Consider the following 20,772-nt stretch of genomic DNA (forward strand, 5'->3'; position numbering starts at 1 on the left):
GTGGCTGCACTATTCATCACATCACATATTTTCGATACAAAGAAGCATGACAAACCAACTAAACATCAGAAATGTTGCTCCATGACACAAACAAAACCCATCATAAATAAGCAAACATGTGGAATGAGCAAAACAACTACATCAACTTGGTTGAATGCTTTGATGGTATCAGATGAAATTCAAAACAAAGTATTGCAATACATAGATTAAAATAATCCAATATCTCTAGAGTTGAACTCAACACATTAATCTGATGGAATCTGTGATCCAAATGATCAAGTGGGCTTAGAGTTTGGTGTGAAGCCCAAAATATGGAGAGTTTATGCAAGGCAACGTGGCAAGAGGGCAGAGGCTGAGAAAAGGAATGAGGTGTAAGAAGTTTGTTATGCAATGTGATGGTGACAGCTTCTAGAAGAATATTATATATAGTTGGTTAGAGGAGAGAGACTGCTCATGCTTATTTTCTGTTTTGTGTAATGCATTCACAATTTACGTGAATTGGGGCCTTAGTGCTTTGGGAGAGTTGATTTGTTATCAATTCTACACAGTTGATTGTTTCGTTTTCCTTTCTGCATTTTCATTACACAATATTTGTAATTGCTTCCAGTTTATACAATTACAAATTCTTCATTTCTATTCCATTTTACATTGCTGAGTTATTTGAGTCTATCAATTGGTCCGACCTGCCGGATCACCAAGTCAGCGCTGAATTTTTTTTTTCTAGATGCCCAAAAAGTCCAACAAACCAACCATGGGAGAGAGAATTGACACCTTAGAGAGTCAGTTTGGTGCGATGCAGCTCACCCTTGCATCTGTTGTTGAGCAATTGAAGGAATTGAGTAAGAAGATGGATCTGCAGGGATCGTCGAGCAATCCTCCTCCGATTGTCCATTCGACAGCGATTCCGGTGCATGAGGAAACTGTGGACAATTCCTCCATGAGTGAGTCACGTTTAGCTGGTAAGAAGGTGAAACTACCAGTTTTCGAAGGCGACGATCCGGTTGCGTGGATCACACGAGCTGAGATTTACTTCGATGTGCAGCAAACGCCCGATGAGATGCGAGTCAAGCTCTCGCGTCTGAGTATGGAAGGTCCCACTATTCATTGGTTTAATCTTCTGTTAGAAACAGAGGACGATCTTTCCTGGGAGAAGTTGAAGAAAGCCCTGATTGCTCGTTACGGTGGCCGTCGTTTAGAAAACCCATTTGAAGAGTTATCTACTCTACGTCAACAAAGCAGCGTTGAAGAGTATGTGGAGGCGTTTGAATTACTCTCGTCTCAGGTAGGGAGGTTACCAGAGGCACAGTATCTGGGTTACTTCATGAGTGGATTAAAATCTTCCATTCGCCGCCGTGTTAGAACTCTGAATCCTAGTAATCGGATGCAGATGATGAGGATGGCGAAAGACGTAGAAGATGAGTTGCGCGCGTGGAGACGATGATGACGTAGAAAGAGGTGTGGGTAAGAAATATGTGGGTCGATCTGAAGGAAGTGGGCTGGGCCTTAATTACCTTAAATAACTACAAAAAGACATGAACAAACTCAATATATAGAGATCAATAGATTCAATATATATCACTTAATGGGGCTGATTTGTTAGTACTTAACAGTTAATAAGGAAGTGTTAAGGATAATGGACGAGTGAGAGAAAAAATGGTCCAACTCTAACTTAATTTCATCCATTTCTTGTTAATTGTCGTTTTGGAATAATAACACAAAATTAGCTAAGTGTATTTTTGCACATTTTCTTCCTATTATACCCTCATTTTAATCTATCAACAAATTTCTATTTTTTTACACACACTTCTCTTTCCAATAAATTTAATATTGTTATGTACAAAAAAAAAAAATAATATGTTATGTACAAAAAAATTAAGATGTTATCTTTCTCTTTCCAAATATAGTGCATTAATTACTTTCATTAAAAAAGATAATAGTAATTGACAAAGGGTATAATTGACAAATTGTACCCTTAAAATAATAAAACGATAGTTAAATAGAAACGCTAAATCCGCAGTCAAACGACACTTAAAAAAACGAACGAAGTATTATTAAGAAAGTGCTAAGATATTGTCAAAATAAAAAGTGCTAAGATAATGGATGAATGAGAGAAAAAAAATGATAAAATAGTTTTTCATATTATGGAAAGTCAAAATCATAAAATTATCGCTAAATTAATTTTTTTTTTAAAAAAAGAATTTATAACATTAATAAATAATGGAACAAAAATAAAAACCTGTAAGAAGTTTAACTTATTGCTTGAATTAATCCATTTTTAAACTAAAAGAAACAATTATTTTCTAAAAAAGAAATTCACGTAAAAAAGAAGAAGAAGTGATAGTATATAAATACCAAACAATATACATATACACGCACAATACATACAATCAAGGGATACAGATTCATATTCATTCATTTAACTAAAAAATGTTAATTTATATATAGTCGCTCAATAAATATTCAAATGTTAATTTCTAATTTGGTATAAATCAGGTATCCTCTGCACGTAATTGCAGAGACTAATCTATCGAGCCTCGTGAGATTCAAATGGGTGGCAAACTCTCCCTAAGAGTTTTAAAACACTGCTGCATGTCCAAGCCAGGGATCGAACTCATGACTTTGGTTAAGCTATAAGAGACTCGCGTCATCTCATCTAACTATTCTTGGGTAAATGTTAATTTCTAATTTATAAATGAAACTGAATAAATAATATTTAACTCAAAAATTAAAATCGGCATATTTTTGTCAAACTCTTCACCAATTTGAAAAAAATCAACATATTTAATAATCTGGGTATTCCTCTTAGAATGCAAATGTGATTGATATTTATAAGTAGTTTTTCAAATTGTACAATTAATGGGAATAGGAGAATTTTGACCATTGAAATTATAAAACAATGATAAATTTTGAATTTGAAAAATTTGGAGAAAAAGAGAGAAGTTGATTATGTTGGTGTAAGCCCTAGAGGCCAATACTTTTGATGCTTGTATCAATCTATTATTAATAAATAAAAGGCATTTCTTTATCATGTTTGTATGTCCAAAATGATAAAGTCCCTCGAATAGTTGAATCCATTTAACTATTCTTAAAGTATCCGTAGTCGAGTTTTATTATGAATTGGGATAATAATAAAACATAGAGACTATTATGAAGATAGACTGATGATCACATCTCATGGATCATAGGATAAGGAGTTATCAAGTCTTGACATAGGTATAAATATTAGGAGTAATATTTATACTGGATTGACCCGCTATGAGAGTACTACATATAATGTTATGCAAGATGTCATAAGTTGCTCTCATGGTGATAGTGGTGTATACCACCCTCCGACCTGAAACCACTATGAACCCTAAATGTAGAGTCAGGTACTTTGTTGCTGATCAAATGTTGTCCGTAACAGGATAACCATAAAGACATTTAATGGGTACTTCACAAAGCATGCTGAGGGACATGAGTGACCTAGATGGAATTTGCCCGTCCTGCATAACAGGATAAATGTCTAAGGGCCCAATATTGAATCGAACAAGGGTGACACAGTGTATGCCTTGTGTTCAATATAGACATAGGGGCAAAAGGGTAATTATGCACATAAGCATTATCACGGATAAGGTTTGTCAGATCACAAGACATTTTCGTGACTTGGGTAGCAGTGATGTGTTGCTAGATACCGCTCACTGTTTGTTATAATTAAATGTATAACTGTCAACGTTACGGAAACCTACAAGGGTCACACACATAAGGACAGCCTAGTGTGAGATAAGGAACACCATAAGGTACGGTGTACCTCAGAGGAATATGGAGATGTGATAAGGGTATCACGGTAATTAAATAAGCGGTACACCATATGGTATGGTGAGGGAGCGTCCATGTGTACATGACACATGGGGCAAGCGCCCCTTTGGTTATTTAATGAAAAAGGGTTTTAGTGTAATTTGGGCCCAATGACAAGTGTTTTTGTCTTGGTGCACAAGACAAGGAATTCTATAAATAGAACCCTTGTGATAGTGAGAAAATCACTTGAAGCAAATTCTCTTGCTAAACCCTAAATCCTAATTCCTCCCACCTCTCACTAAAAACCTTCATCCTTGGAGCTAGCACTCTTCTTGAAGGTTGTTGTTCGTGTGGACTAGCTAGAGGCGTTGCCGTTCATCTTCAACGCTCGTGATCAATTTTGATTGTGAATCAAATCTTATCCTTCACAAGAGGTAAAAGTTCTTAACACAAATCATGCTCATTCGTAAGGATCAACAAAGGAAATTTTTAAATTCCGCTACCTTTTTAATCACTATTTTCCTTCAGATTAAGTTTATAACAACATTTTACCAAATAGATTTTGAAAAAAATATTAATACTCCCACCGTTTCTTTTTAAGTGTCCATTGATGTCGGATTTAGTGTTTCTATTTAACCGTATTTTTGGTATTTTAAGAGTACTATTTGTCAATCGTACCATTTGTCAATTATTCTTATATTTTTCAATAAAACTAATTAATGGTATATATTTGGAAAACTAAAGTGTTTTTTTAAATGTTTTTGGTACATAACATATGAAATTTTTGTCTTGTTTTTTGTACATAATATATTAAATTTATTGTAAAGAGAAAGTGTATGAAAAAAATAGAAATTTATTGGTGGATTAAACTTAGAGTATAATAGGAAGATAAAGTGCAAAAATATATTTTCTTAATTTGGTGTTACTATTTTAAAAAGATACTTAAAAAGAAACGGAGGGATTACTAAACAACTTCAACTTTAAATTTTTTATTTTTATTTTATTCATAAAGTAACTTTTAAGTCTTAAAAAAGTAGGGTTAAACACAACCTAAATTAAAGTAAAGAAACCGGATTTACGTTATTTTAGGCTTTTTTTTTTATATAACCAATTTGCGATATTAATGTTAATCGGTTTGGATTCAAACACTGCTATTTTAAACTAAAAAAAACAAATCGATTTGAAAGTAAAAAATAATAATAATAAAGTCTCATGCTCTATCCATTACCTTTTTGAGTGATGCTATTGGTCTCATGAGAACTAGACCTTAGTTTTTTCTTGTTTATTTTCTTCCTGTTAAAATAATAATAATAATAATAATAGTCTACTCTGATCATAAATTAAATCAAACCGTATACTCAAATGATAATAAAAGTAGTAATGTATAATCCAAACTTTACTTAGATTAGTATACTCTAATGATAATAGTAGCTTATAATCAAAATAAAATAATAATAATAATAATAATAATAATAATAATAATAATAATAATAATAATAACATATACCAAAACAATAAATTACGAAACTGAAATTAATTCAGATAAGTATAAAATAAATTAAACCAAAATAATATAATTCAAATAAGTCTAAAATAAATTAAATCAAAAGCATTCTACCAAAAAAATTAAATAAAAAGCATTCTTGTACTTTGACTCTTTTGTAATCTTTCTTAGTCTCTTTTGGCACGTCTTGTGCTGAGAAGACTATTTTGTTTATATTTATATATATCTCATTTTGGCCTGTTAAAAAAAAAAAAGCATAATGTGTCAACCAATCACTATCGCTAATATTTCTCGATCTTGATATTTTTCAATAATTTAACTTATGTAGGCGCATTGTTGTCATCATCGCTAAAAGGACACATTCGCTTAGCAGGAGTGATATCAACTGAATTCTGTAGAGATCAACAGTAGCAATATTTGAAAAATCAACATCTTTTGATCCATCGGTGATCATATCAACAATTTTTGAAGCACTTTCAACTTTAGATCCATTAGTGACAATATCACTAAATTTATCGAGGAGATCCTACAAATTTAAAAACAACAATATAAATAAGTTTTGGCAAATAAATGTAAAACACACAACAATCGATCTAAAGAAGTAATTTCTTCAGCATATTAACCAAACAAAGTAACTTTATATTTAAAACGGTTATAGTATAACAGAAAGTTATATATTAATAATTCTACAAAATTTCATTCTCACACAATAAATTCCTTAAATCCTACTATTGTCATGCAATTGATAAATTGGGGAACTAATATTCTAACTGAACTAATGTTATCATGCATTTATTTTATTTGGAGAAAGTAAGGCTATGTTTGGATTGGTGGTACAAAATGGAATGGAGCGGAATGGAATATAATGGAATGGAGCGGAATGGAGCTAAACTAACTAGAGTTTAAGAGAACCCACCTGAAATTGCTAGCAATACCGAGCCATCTCGGCCGCTTAGAACCATCCGATGGTGCTGCTCACATATGCAACCGCGTGACAGATTTTCTACACAAGACTGCTACTGACTTCCAACTTCTAATTTGTGCATTTCAACTTCACACCAAACTCTTACTCAGCCAATTAAGCATACATAATCAGTAATGGAATCATTCACCCAACTTAAACTCACATTTTAGCTTATTCTGCAAAATCCATGCCAAAACCCGTAAGCAGTTTCCAGTATCAATATCCAAACTTCAAACGCGTTTTTTGAATCCATTTCTAATCCAAAACATACCAAATTTATATCCAAACTGAAGGGAATTAAGTGTAGAATCCGAAACTCCAACAATTACACAAATCTGGGCTACACAGCAACCGCTATGACTCGATTAATACCTTTATTGTCATACGAATTTTTAACTACAATTCCATAGAATTCAGGCATAACTATTCTAATCATACCAACAGTTTTAACAACAACACCAGACCAAGAGGAGGTAAAGATTCAATTTTGTTTTGAAGCCCAAACAATGGAAAAGGAGATTTGAACCAATATCTATACCTTAGTTCCTTAGAAATTTAGAAGCTTGATCTTGAATGAATTTCTTGTACTTGCAAGAAAGAATTGAAAGAATAGAATTTGGGGCTTAGGGCTGTAACATAAATTAAATATGAGAGAGTTTCCTGAGTTGATTTGACTTGCATGTTGCAATTGAGTGAAGATTGATAAGCTTCAAGATGTTGTTGAAGATGAATTTGAGCTAAACTTGATTTCCTTCAAACATCAGTGTTTGCGAGGTAATAAATGGAAGAGCAGTAGCTGAAACATTATTAAAATCGAAAACAATGGAACATGTGGTGATTGAGTAGCACATAGAACATTCAAAGGAATTGAATTTATTTGGAGAAATGGAACATAGTGTGAGAGGAAGAGACAATTGGTGGAGTGTGTTGTTGTTGAGCTACTGATAACGAGAGAGAGAGAGAAAGAAGATGAGTGATCTGCTTTGCCACTTAAGTCCTCACATATATATCTATCAAGACATGCTTTTCTATGTTTACTTCCACAATTACCCTTTTCAATTTTATCTTAATTCCATGTGTGCCATTATGCCTCACCACTATTACTTGTTCGTACTTAATTCAATTCAAACAATACCTTAAATTAATAATACTTCTATTATTTAAAGTCGGGATGTTACAACTATATTATTCTCAGATTACTGAAATGGTTTCATATGATTGAATAAATGAAATGGTTTTGTTCTCAATTTATTGTGTAAACCATAAAAAACAAGAAACAAGAAAAATTGTTATTATTGCAGATTTTGTTCCTTGTTTTTCATTCTGGAGTAGTGCTGCTGTGTTGTTTTCTGGTTTGGGAGTTTTTGAGGTGTTATAATTATGTCTTTAGTTTGTTCTTTTGTTTGTCTACAAAAATTGTTATTGATATGAAACAGTAAGAAATTATAGCTCATTGACTAGCTATAATTAGGATGAGCTTTTCATTTTTTTAGTCTCTTATCCATTAGATTAATCTAAAGGTTGAGATATGGAGAAGGAGAGAGAAGGAAACAAGTGGGGAAGGGGAGAGGATCCAAATCCTATATAATCAGAAATAAATGCACTCATTGACTAGCTAAATAAGATAGAGCTTCTCAAACTGGTCAAATTTTGCAGGTGGCCTTAGTTTTTGGTTTCTCTATTTCTTTCCTACGTTTTTCTATTGGCTTTCCAATCACTAACTAAAAGAACCTACTATAAAATAATTAAATGAGATTTATTATTTGAGTGTGACAGTTTTTTCTTGTTTATACACTACGTGACAGGGAGTATGTATTAAGTTAAGCTACAAACATGAAAATTGAGATTTTATGCAATGACAGTCAAGAATAACTTTTTATTTTCAATGGTCGACACAATACATACGATGCAACATTTATCAAATTTAGGCAAGTTATGTCCTAAAATACTTTTGAAAACTTAACCGCTAGTTTGAAATGGTTTAGTTCAAAAGCAGCACTCAGCTATCATCTGGAACTAGGTTTTCAAAATTGAAAGTGGCTGCACTATTCATCACATCACATATTTTCGATACAAAGAAGCATGACAAACCAACTAAACATCAGAAATGTTGCTCCATGACACAAACAAAACCCATCATAAATAAGCAAACATGTGGAATGAGCAAAACAACTACATCAACTTGGTTGAATGCTTTGATGGTATCAGATGAAATTCAAAACAAAGTATTGCAATACATAGATTAAAATAATCCAATATCTCTAGAGTTGAACTCAACACATTAATCTGATGGAATCTGTGATCCAAATGATCAAGTGGGCTTAGAGTTTGGTGTGAAGCCCAAAATATGGAGAGTTTATGCAAGGCAACGTGGCAAGAGGGCAGAGGCTGAGAAAAGGAATGAGGTGTAAGAAGTTTGTTATGCAATGTGATGGTGACAGCTTCTAGAAGAATATTATATATAGTTGGTTAGAGGAGAGAGACTGCTCATGCTTATTTTCTGTTTTGTGTAATGCATTCACAATTTACGTGAATTGGGGCCTTAGTGCTTTGGGAGAGTTGATTTGTTATCAATTCTACACAGTTGATTGTTTCGTTTTCCTTTCTGCATTTTCATTACACAATATTTGTAATTGCTTCCAGTTTATACAATTACAAATTCTTCATTTCTATTCCATTTTACATTGCTGAGTTATTTGAGTCTATCAATTGGTCCGACCTGCCGGATCACCAAGTCAGCGCTGAATTTTTTTTTTCTAGATGCCCAAAAAGTCCAACAAACCAACCATGGGAGAGAGAATTGACACCTTAGAGAGTCAGTTTGGTGCGATGCAGCTCACCCTTGCATCTGTTGTTGAGCAATTGAAGGAATTGAGTAAGAAGATGGATCTGCAGGGATCGTCGAGCAATCCTCCTCCGATTGTCCATTCGACAGCGATTCCGGTGCATGAGGAAACTGTGGACAATTCCTCCATGAGTGAGTCACGTTTAGCTGGTAAGAAGGTGAAACTACCAGTTTTCGAAGGCGACGATCCGGTTGCGTGGATCACACGAGCTGAGATTTACTTCGATGTGCAGCAAACGCCCGATGAGATGCGAGTCAAGCTCTCGCGTCTGAGTATGGAAGGTCCCACTATTCATTGGTTTAATCTTCTGTTAGAAACAGAGGACGATCTTTCCTGGGAGAAGTTGAAGAAAGCCCTGATTGCTCGTTACGGTGGCCGTCGTTTAGAAAACCCATTTGAAGAGTTATCTACTCTACGTCAACAAAGCAGCGTTGAAGAGTATGTGGAGGCGTTTGAATTACTCTCGTCTCAGGTAGGGAGGTTACCAGAGGCACAGTATCTGGGTTACTTCATGAGTGGATTAAAATCTTCCATTCGCCGCCGTGTTAGAACTCTGAATCCTAGTAATCGGATGCAGATGATGAGGATGGCGAAAGACGTAGAAGATGAGTTGCGTGGAGACGATGATGACGTAGAAAGAGGTGTGGGTAAGAAATATGTGGGTCGATCTGAAGGAAGTGGGCTGGGCCTTAATTACCGAAACGGATCTAGCTCAACCCAGAAAGAAAACACAAAGACTGTTGGACCGGGTTGGAATAACTCGGCAAGAAAAACGGGTTCGAACAATTCTAACTCTAATTCGAATTCGTCTTTGAGTTCGACAGGAAGAAAAGGAGAGAACGACCGCCGTATTCCGGCGAATGATCGGTGGAAAGGGGTTCGCAATGAGGAGATGGAGGAAAGGAGGGTGAAGGGTCTGTGTTTTAAGTGCGGTGGAAAATGGCACCCTACTTTGCATAAATGTCCTGAACGTGCATTAAGGGTGGTGATATTAGCTGATGGAGAAACTGTCGGTAAGGATGGAGAGATTATAGCTCTAGAGGCAGAGAGATCTGATGATGAGGAGGAGGTGGTAGAGGCGGAGTGTAAGTTGATTGGAGTTTTGGGGAAGATGGGCGAGTATAATACCATGAAATTGGAAGGGAAGTTGAAGGATGTAAATGTGGAGGTGTTAGTAGACAGTGGTGCCAGCCATAGTTTCATATCTCCAGAGCTTACTACTGCTTTGGGTTTGGAAGTCACCCCCACTGTTGTGAAGAGGATCAAGCTGGGTGATGGACATAGGGTGCTATCTGAGGGTATTTGCAAAGATATTAGACTTAAATTAGGGTCTAAAACCTTTGTAGTTGATGCCTTGGTGCTGGGTTTAGGAGGATTGGATATAGTGCTGAGAGTTTCTTGGTTGAGTACCTTGGGGAAGGTTGTGATGGACTGGAAAGACTTAACAATGCAGTTCAAACACAAGGGAGAAGTAGTGACCCTACGTGGTGGAAAACAGTTACAGAATGAATGTTTGAATTCATTCTTAGGAGGGAAGGAAGGAAGAGGTAGTTGTGAGGGTTGGTGGGCTGAAATGCAGCATAGCCAAGTATCTGAAGGAGTAACTCAGCAAAATATTGTAGAAGTGCTTGAAGGCTTTCCTGAGGTGTTCAAAGACACCATTGCCTTACCACCAGTCAGAACTCAAGTCCATAAAATTACTTTGATGCCTAATCATGGTCCAGTGAATGTCAGACCCTACAAGTATCCGCATCATCAGAAGGCAGAAATTGAGAAACAAGTCAGTGACATGTTGAAATCTGGTGTGATAAGACCAAGCACGAGTGCTTTCTCTAGTCCTGTCATTCTAGTTAAGAAGAAGGATCATACGTGGCGGATGTGTATTGACTACAGAGCCCTAAATAAGGTAACTATTCCGGATAAATACCCTATTCCTATTGTAGATGAGCTGTTGGATGAATTACATGGTTCAACTATTTTTTCTAAAATAGATTTGAAATCAGGGTATCATCAAATTAGGGTATTGGATAGTGACATTGACAAAACTGCTTTCAGGACTCATAATGGTCACTATGAGTTTTTGGTAATGCCATTTGGTCTCATGAATGCACCAGCAACTTTTCAATCTACTATGAATGATATTTTCAGGCCTTTCTTGAGACAGTTTGTGCTAGTCTTTTTTGATGATATTTTAGTGTATAGCAAGACTGAAACTGAAATGTGCAGCATCTAAAAAAGGTCTTGACTGTGTTGGCTACTAATTCCTTTGTGGCTAATAAATCAAAGTGTAAATTTGGCTGTGAGCACATTGATTATCTGGGGCATATCATATCCGGTGCAGGAGTATCTGTGGATCCTGGCAAGATCCAGTGTATCATTGACTGGCCTGAACCAAGAAATGTGAAGGGAGTTCGTGGATTCTTAGGCCTTACGGGTTATTATAGAAAGTTTGTCAAAGATTATGGCAAGATAGCCAGACCTTTGACTGACTTAACAAAGAAAGACAACTTTAAGTGGAGTATGTTGGCTAAGGAGGCTTTTGAGAAGCTTAAAGTTATTATGACCACCCCACCTGTGTTGAAGCTACCCAATTTTGCTGAGCCTTTTAAGATAGAATGCGATGCTGCAGGTAGAGGAATTGGTGCTGTGTTGATGCAGGGGAAGCAGCCCATTGCTTACTTCAACAAGGCATTATCTGATGGTAATTTGGCTAAATCTGTGTATGAAAAGGAGTTGATGGCATTAGTCCTTGCTATTCAACATTGGAGACACTATTTATTGGGTAAAGCTTTTGTGGTATACACTAACCATAGAAGTCTGAAACATTTTCTGCAGCAGAGAATATCGTCACCAGATCAACAATGCTGGTTAGCAAAACTCTTGGGATATCAGTTTGAAGTGGTGTATAAACCAGGAGTAGAAAACAAAGCTGCTGATGCTTTGTCACGCTGCTATGATGAAGGAGAGCTAACTGCATTAATATCTAGTCCGATTTGGACTGAGAAAGATAAAATTCTTGCAGATGTCAAGGCTGATGTGACTATTCAGAAACTCATGTCTGAAGTGGAAACAGATCCTACTGCTAAACCTGGGTTTAGTATTCAACATGGTGTTTTACTGTATCATGACAGGTTGGTAATTGGTGCAAACTCAGACATTATACCCAAGTTACTGAAAGAGTTTCATGAGACTCCAATGGGAGGACACTCTGGTTTTGTAAGAACTTACAGGAGGATGGCTGAGAACCTTTATTGGGTTGGTATGCAGAAAACAATAAGAGATTATGTGAGAGCTTGTGATGTGTGTCAAAGGCAAAAATATGAAGGGACTAGTCCTGGTGGTCTCTTACAACCTCTGCCAATTCCCAGTGTGTGGGAAGATATCTCTATGGATTTTATAACTGGACTCCCAAAATCCAAAGGATATGAAGCAGTTCTTGTAGTGGTGGATAGACTATCTAAGTATAGTCATTTTTGATGAAACATCCTTACACTGCTAAGTCAGTGGTCGGGCTGTTTGTAAAGGAGGTAGTGAGGCTTCATGGAATTCCAAATTCCATTGTAAGTGACAGAGATCCCTTATTTATCAGCATTTTTTGGAAAGAGCTGAACCACACTGAAGATGAGCTCTTCATATCACCCAGAAACAGATGGCCAATCTGAAGTAACTAACAGATGCCTTGAGAGTTACTTAAGATGTTTTGCTGCTGAACAACCTAAGAATTGGTCCACCTGGGTTCCTTGGGCAGAATATTGGTTTAATACAACATATCATGTCTCCATTGGAAAGTCCCCATTTGAAGTAGTTTATGGCAGACAACCACCCAAACTCTTGAGATTTTTAAGCAATGAAACAAAAGTAGATGCAGTAGCTCTGGAATTGCAAGAAAGAGATGAAGCTTTGAAGCAATTAAAGCTGCATTTACTGAAAGCCCAGCAGCAGATGCAAGCCTATGCAAATCAGAAAAGAAGAGACTTAAAGTTTGAGGTAGGAGACTGGGTTTTTCTAAAATTAAGGCCTCATAGACAACACTCAGTCATAAGAAGAATCAATCAGAAATTGGCTCCTAGATTTTATGGCCCTTTTATGATCATTGAGAAAATTGGAGAGGTGGCTTACAAACTGCAACTCCCTGACCACTCTAGAATACATCTTGTGTTTCATGTGTCCTTGTTGAAACATGCTGTTGGTGACTATCATGCCCAGGGTGATTTGCCTAAAGAATTAGATATGGCTGCTGATAATGAAATTCATCCTCTCAGAGTGCTAGGGCATATGAGCATTACCAGAGATGGCTCATCTGTATCTCAAAGCTTGATCCAATGGAAAGAAAAGTCAATTGATGATATCACTTGGGAGGATAATGATGTGATGGCAGGACAATTTCCAGATTTTGACCTTGAGGACAAGGTCCATTCTAAAGGAGGTGGTATTGATGGAATCTGTGATCCAAATGATCAAGTGGGCTTAGAGTTTGGTGTGAAGCCCAAAATATGGAGAGTTTATGCAAGGCAACGTGGCAAGAGGGCAGAGGCTGAGAAAAGGAATGAGGTGTAAGAAGTTTGTTATGCAATGTGATGGTGACAGCTTCTAGAAGAATATTATATATAGTTGGTTAGAGGAGAGAGACTGCTCATGCTTATTTTCTGTTTTGTGTAATGCATTCATAATTTACGTGAATTGGGGCCTTAGTGCTTTGGGAGAGTTGATTTGTTATCAATTCTACACAATTGATTGTTTCGTTTTCCTTTCTGCATTTTCATTACACAATATTTGTAATTGCTTTCAGTTTATACAATTACAAATTCTTCATTTCTATTCCATTTTACATTGCTGAGTTATTTGAGTTCTATCAATTGGTCCGACCTGCCGGATCACCAAGTCATGAAAATTGAGATTTTATGCAATGACAGTCAAGAATAACTTTTTATTTTCAATGGACACAATACATACGATGCAACATTTATCAAATTTAGGCAAGTTATGTCCTAAAATACTTTTGAAAACTTAACCGCTAGTTTGAAATGGTTTGGTTCAAAAGCAGCACTCAGCTATCATCTGGAACTAGGTTTTCAAAATTGAAAGTGGCTGCACTATTCATCACATCACATATTTTCGATACAAAGAAGCATGGCAAACCAACTAAACATCAGAAATGTTGCTCCATGACACAAACAAAACCCATCATAAATAAGCAAACATGTGGAATGAGCAAAACAACTACATCAACTTGGTTGAATGCTTTGATGGTATCAGATGAAATTCAAAACAAAGTATTGCAATACATAGATTAAAATAATCCAATATCTCTAGAGTTGAACTCAACACATTAATCTGTCAAAAAAATAAATAACACATTACAAGGATCATGCCATCTATTGCTTAAGTTCGGTTTTCTTTTTCTGCCACAGGCGATCAATACCACTGTCAGCATCTCCCTGAAAATAAAAAGACATCAGTATAACATCAAAGTTGTTCAAGGTCTAACAGGTATAAGAATAAATACAATAATTATCGTTCCCAACTTAATATTTTAGTTTTTAACCCTACATTAATAAACATTTCTTGATTCAGCCACACACAAGAAACAAAAAACATGTATCTCAATGTTTCTACCGAACCAACACTGTTATAACTTGAAAATATCCAGTTGATAGTGCTAGTTACTTTCACTTTTTACTTTCAAATACTCTACTCGACAAACCAAGTTAGTATCAAATGTATAAATCATTTAATTTCAAATAATCTTCTTAACAAAAACCAGTAATTATAAATGAAATTTCTATCATCTTTCTCGACAATTCCATATTTCATCGTTCAATTTTGCCACAAATTGAAAAAATAATCAAGAATCAAAACTTATTTATAGGGGAATTAAAATAGCATGAGATACTAAGCAAATAAAATTAAATAAAAAAAACAAAAAAAAAATCCAACCCCAAATTTTTTCACTAAAAAGCTAAAATACCAATAGGAGAAATAGAATCAACAATTTTAGTTAAAACTAATTCAAATTCTTTCAAGAGATAGCATAATATCAACAAAATTCTGCTACATAATCATAAACTATGCCCAAATGCAATTCAACGTCAACAAAAAACAAACCAATTCCTAATTCAGTTTAATGGCCCTAAGCATAAACAAATAAGGTGTTTAACAAAAAAGAAACAACTAATCAACAATTAAATCCATATAATCAAAAACATTGGGGAATATCATACCATTACAAAACCCTAATCAATTAACTCTCCAAAATCAAGTAACAATAACAATGAAAAATCCAAATTAAAGTAGAAAATGAATACCTGAGCACGAGTGAAACCGCAGAGAGCAAAAGTGGAGAAGGTGCCATTGTAAACACCGCTCTCATCCAAATGACCTATGTTGATCTGAACTGAAGCATGATCCTTAGCAGTAATCAATCTGTTTGTAGCAGAACTGAAAAAAAAAATCACAAAAAAAATCATAAACAACTAAACCCTAATTTTTCAAATCAATTAAAAAAAAAGTGATTATTAACTATGAAAGTTTATACCACTTCCTAGGAATATAGAGCTCAGTGATTTGTCCTTCATCGTTCTGCATCTTGAAGTTTGTTATGAAATCGCTTTGAGAACGAAAACTAGAAAACCTGAATTGCAATAACGAAGAACAAACAGAGAAAATGGTTACGGTGAGGAGAATAAACCCTAATAATTTTGATTATGGGCCGGATTTTTAATAATGGCCCAGTTCATAATATGGGCTAATGTTAACTGGTTTGTTACCCTTGGGAGGTTTTACTTATTGCGCCTCCTTGTTATTATTGCAAAAACCGCTGATTTTTGCTATTACTCTCTTATGGAATCTTTTTTTCTTAATGCCACTTTTGAAAATTTACATTTATTTTTAAAAATGAAAATTAACTTTTAGAAGTTATTAACACAGAGAAAGTGATCAATCTGTTTGTCCATGATTTTGTTTGCAACTTTGTTTTGGTTGGTGTTTTGGTACATCGTTATTTGATTTCTGATCTTGGTGCAATGTTTGTTTGATTCAGATTGACAGAATAATCTCTATCAATTACAGATTCAATCAATTTTTAGATCTGGAGACATGAGTATTCCTACCACTATTATTTTATTTTATTTGATAAAATTATTTTATCACATTATTTGTAAGCATTTTATCGTTTTATGTTATTAAGTTGTAAGTATTCTTACAAATTCATCCTTTTCATTTATAGCGATATTGAATTTGTGTTTATTTTAGATATTGTACTAGGTATTCAACACGTGTGATGCACGGCCTTAATTAAAATGATTTTAAAATAAATTTTATTAGTAATAACAATTTTAATAGATATATTATTTTTTAAAAATACAAAATTAAAATATTTTCAAATATTTTATTTCGTCAATTGAATATATAATATAAAGAGATAGATAAAAAATTGCTTTTGATGCAGACAACTATTTTACTCTTCAAAAAATTATTTATTTGTTGTTTATTTTAATATATTTTTAGGTTTTAGAAAAAACAAAAGTCAATTATAAATAGGTATTATCAAAATTTTATTCTAATTTCAGTTATGAAATTATTTAAAAAAAAAAATGAAATCACTCAAATGAAAAAATTCGAACAACTTTCAAATATATCATTCATACATTTTATGATGATAACTTTTATCGTCTGGTCTAATGGTAAAAAGACATATATGTCTTAGAACGGGAGGTATATATAAATTCACTCTTTGAGCTATAAAGTCTTCCATGTGATCACATTATTTTTAGTAAAAAAAATGACTACCTTTTAAAATTACAAATAAGTTGTTTTAACCATTTCACTCAAACTAAAAAATTTAGTTAACTTTGTATAGAAAAGTATAATCAAGAGTTATATTACAAAAATATTTTTGATAGCAATTATATAAACATTTGCTGTAAATATATATTATATAATTTGTTTTTTTTATAAGCATATAAATTATTATTTAATTATACTTACATGTAAATGTAAATATTAAAGTTAATGACATAATATACTTAAATGATCTGTCATTTCATAAACTTTCTAAGCCATATAGATACAACGAAAGCAAAAATAGAGTTGTCTTTTATCCTATTCTCCTCATTCACATGGAAAAAAAAATCATACTTACATTAATCAATGAAAAATCAAGAGTAACTTAACTCTGTATCCTACCATAAAAACCAATGAATAGTCAAGAGATATGTGAAGAGTAAGAAGAAAACAAAAACTACTAAACAAAATTGAAGAGTATCATCCAAGAGTCAAAAGTTGTTTGAAGAAAAGTGATGATGACTCAAAACTAAACTTTATACTAAACAATCCATAACACAAAGAAATCCAAGACAATAATTTATGTCACATTCATATATAAAGACTCTTTGATTAATAAAAAAATTTAAAAATACGTTTTCGGCGACGAACACCATATTTGTACGGATTGATATATCTTCTTGTGAGTTATGTTCAAAGTATTCCACATTAGGATAATTCTAATTTTGGTAATGTACTCACATGTAGCATTCCAAAGATTGTTGAGAAAAGTATGCACACTACCATCTGATGATTTCTTTCATATTGAAAAGAAGGAATATACAATAAATGTTGTACAATTGAATACGATGGTATATATAAATGTAGAAAAGTATTGTTATTGGTAGCATAAGACAAATGTATGAAACATATTTCTTAGATTAGAACTCATATTTTTTTTAAAAGAAATCGTGAAAAAAATTACTATTCCTTCTCAAATTATACATTAATACCTCCCTCATTATCAATTGATAAAATATATTTCTCTCATCATCAGCTACCCTCGGCTTCTCCTCCAACTTACATACCTTTATTTATTTTTTTTGGTTTTAGGAGGGAGACGATCAACTTATCAATTGTCAAACATACCAAACAAAACTTATAACAAAGACCTACGTGCATGATTGTTTTTGGTCTTATTTAATAAATTTAAAAAGTGAATTGTATCTTATAAAAAAAAAGTCAAAGGTACTAAAATTCATTGGCAACAATTTGTCAGACCAAAAAGTAAGAATCTTGAATTTTTCTTGAAGCATATATTAGGGTTAAAGACATGTGCGTATAGGAGATATACCATTTTTTATTGAAAAAAGATACAACTTAGTGAAAATAGAAGCCTCGTTTATCCTCTTCTCCTAATTCACATGAAAATAATCATATCAATATTAAGGATTAAAGAAAATAAGGAAGTTAGAAAACTAGTATAACAAAGGTTTATAGCAATTAAAAAAGAATGGTAGTAACCAAAAAAAAAATGGCTACAATATTTGCCCAATTTTTATATAATAGAGTAACTTTAATTAGTTCCTGCCATGCCATAATAACCAATAAAAAGCCAAGACATAAGATAGGCATGAAAGAGAGGGAAAAACTACAACACATAATTGAAAATGCATCACTGGAGAGTTGTTTAGAGAAAATGATAAAGATCCAAAACCCAAAATTTGTACCACAAACATGTAGTAGCCTTGCATGAAATCATGTAGTAGCCTTTCTAGTCTTCCTCTTTATTATTTTTCTTTCTTTAAGGCACCGTCTTGTGTTTTAAGAGAATTGATAAGCATCCAACGAAATTTTTTGTGGGGAGGTGGTTTGGATAGAAAGAAGATTTGTTGGATTAGTTGGGATAATATTTGTTTATCAAAGGAGAAAGGAGGATTGGGTATAAAAAACCTTGACATTTTCAATCAAGCATTACTTTGCAAATGGAAATGGAGAGCACTTAACGAAGGATATTCTATGTGGTGCAAATTATTAGTATATAGATATGGTTCAATGGACAAAATTTTTTTGTGCACCATGAATAAGTTTGAAAAACGACAATCATTATGGTGGAGAGATATCATGAAGGTAGGAGGAGAAAATAATGGTGATTGGTTCAAATCCAATGTGTGTACTGTGTTGGGCAAATGAGATAGCATTCAGTTTTGGCAAATAAAATGGTTAGGGAATGATAGCTTGCAACATCTTTATCCACAATTGTATAACAAAGCTTTGAATCATGAGGCTGTGATAACAGATGTTGGCTTTTGGAATGAAGGCAATTGGCAGTGGCACTTGCAATGGGCAGAGGAATTGCTATCAACCGAGATGGAAGCTTTATCAGAACTAACATGCATGTTGACAAATATCATTCCAACGCCAGACATTCCAGATCGTAGGAAATGGATCACAAATCATGCCGGCATTTTTTCGGTGCGCTCAACTTATGCTTTCCTTCAAAATCGCGACGCACAAACGACTTTTGACAGTAACGTTGTGGATGCGCTACAAAATTTATGGGCGAATGATATTCCTTCCAAAGTGAGCATTTTCGGATGGCGGTTATTATTAGCAAGACTTCTGACACGTATGGCTTTGGCGAGAAAAAATATTATTGTCAATCCTCATGAATTTAGTTGCGCGTTTTGTTTCCGAGAAGAAGAAGACATCGACCATTTATTTTTTAATTGCTCTTTTTCATTACAAGTATGGAAGAAAATTTTTAGGTGGTTGAATGTGGAATTCATACCCTTTGAAGAAGGATGGAAGCATTTTAATACTTTTGGCAGTTTGGTGAAGCATAAGAATGTAAGGCATATAATTTGGTTAGCAACCACTTGAAGTCTATGGCGTGCACGCAATAACATCATGTTTAGAGGAGAAGTGGTTAATTTGTCTTCCTTAGTGGATCAAATTATGTTTATTTCTTGGTTTTGGTTTATAGGACGAATAGGGAATATTTCTTCTTTTGTATTTTCTGATTGGTGTAATGACCCGTTAGTGTGCATTTAAAGCATCTAACGGTTTATTTTTTTCTTGAATTGTAAGGTTTGAGTACACCTAGTACTTCTTATAATTCAATTTTTTCTTATAAAAAAAAAAATACACAACAGTTAATGATAGAAAAAAAGTACTTCAAAGGTTGATATAATAAAATTATTTTTAAATTTAATAGGAAAATAGAAATTAATTAAAATTGTAACTGTCCAACTATTGTAAATTAAAATTTTACACGAATACAATGAGTGAGTGAATAATCATAATGGAAAATGATCATTGGTACGAACATACTAAAAACGAAACGCATGAATCTATATGATCCGTTGATCTTTAACCCCCACACGGCCATGATTTCTGTTAATACATAATTAATAGATTTTTATATTTTAAAAAAAGCGCACAGCACATTCTTGCTTTTCTTATGTCTTATGTGTCGTACAATTTAGCAATGCTCAATCATAATTAACAAATAAGAGTTAAGGAATATAGAAAAAATAGTATTGCAAAGGTTGGTGTGAGAAGGTTATTTTTTAAAAATCCATCTCTACATAAGGCTAAATATTTTTAAGATAGATTTCAACCTCATTAGTTAGACAAAAAATGACTTCTCTTCACGGATTAGTTTGACAAAAAGTAGGTTAGTACCACATATACTAAAGCTCTCAATGACAATATTTATTGTTGACAATACATGTTTGGTCTATACCATCAAACGAAACAATAGAATGAGATCTTGTCATAACAGTATAAACTTTTCATCATATTTAACATGAATTTCTCAAAAAGCATCTGTTAAAAAGTCAGTACCACAAATATACTTTATAAAAATTGATCTTAAATTCGGTACCACACTTACTAAAGCTCCCAATGCCTATATTTCA

At 33.7% G+C, this 20,772-nt stretch overlaps 1 protein-coding gene across 1 annotated transcript; it reads right to left on the minus strand.

The window, feature by feature from the left end:
* Positions 1-14,296: 14,296 nt before the first annotated feature.
* On the minus strand, positions 14,297-15,774 carry LOC123887092 (40S ribosomal protein S21-2-like). The gene is made up of 3 exons (XM_045936376.1): positions 15,624-15,774; positions 15,394-15,526; positions 14,297-14,526 (listed from the first exon to the last, which is right to left on the minus strand). The coding sequence occupies exons 1-3, from the start codon at positions 15,671-15,673 to the stop codon at positions 14,464-14,466; spliced, it is 246 nt and encodes an 81-aa protein (XP_045792332.1). The 5' UTR covers positions 15,674-15,774; the 3' UTR covers positions 14,297-14,463.
* Between the last annotated feature and the right edge of the window lie 4,998 nt (positions 15,775-20,772).

This window comes from Trifolium pratense, linkage group LG5, assembly GCF_020283565.1.
Source record: "Trifolium pratense cultivar HEN17-A07 linkage group LG5, ARS_RC_1.1, whole genome shotgun sequence".
Classification (NCBI taxonomy): Eukaryota; Viridiplantae; Streptophyta; class Magnoliopsida; order Fabales; family Fabaceae; genus Trifolium; species Trifolium pratense.

What these genes read in the sequence shown, in the direction of transcription:
- LOC123887092 (XM_045936376.1), bottom strand. Translation starts at nt 15,673, where the DNA reads ATGCAGAACGATGAAGGACAAATCACTGAGCTCTATATTCCTAGGAAG. An exon ending in CTCTATATTCCTAGGAAGTG is followed by an intron (nt 15,527 to 15,623) that starts GTATAAACTTTC and finishes TTTTTTTTTCAG; the next exon opens with TTCTGCTACAAACAGATTGA. An exon ending in GCGGTTTCACTCGTGCTCAG is followed by an intron (nt 14,527 to 15,393) that starts GTATTCATTTTC and finishes TTTTATTTTCAG; the next exon opens with GGAGATGCTGACAGTGGTAT.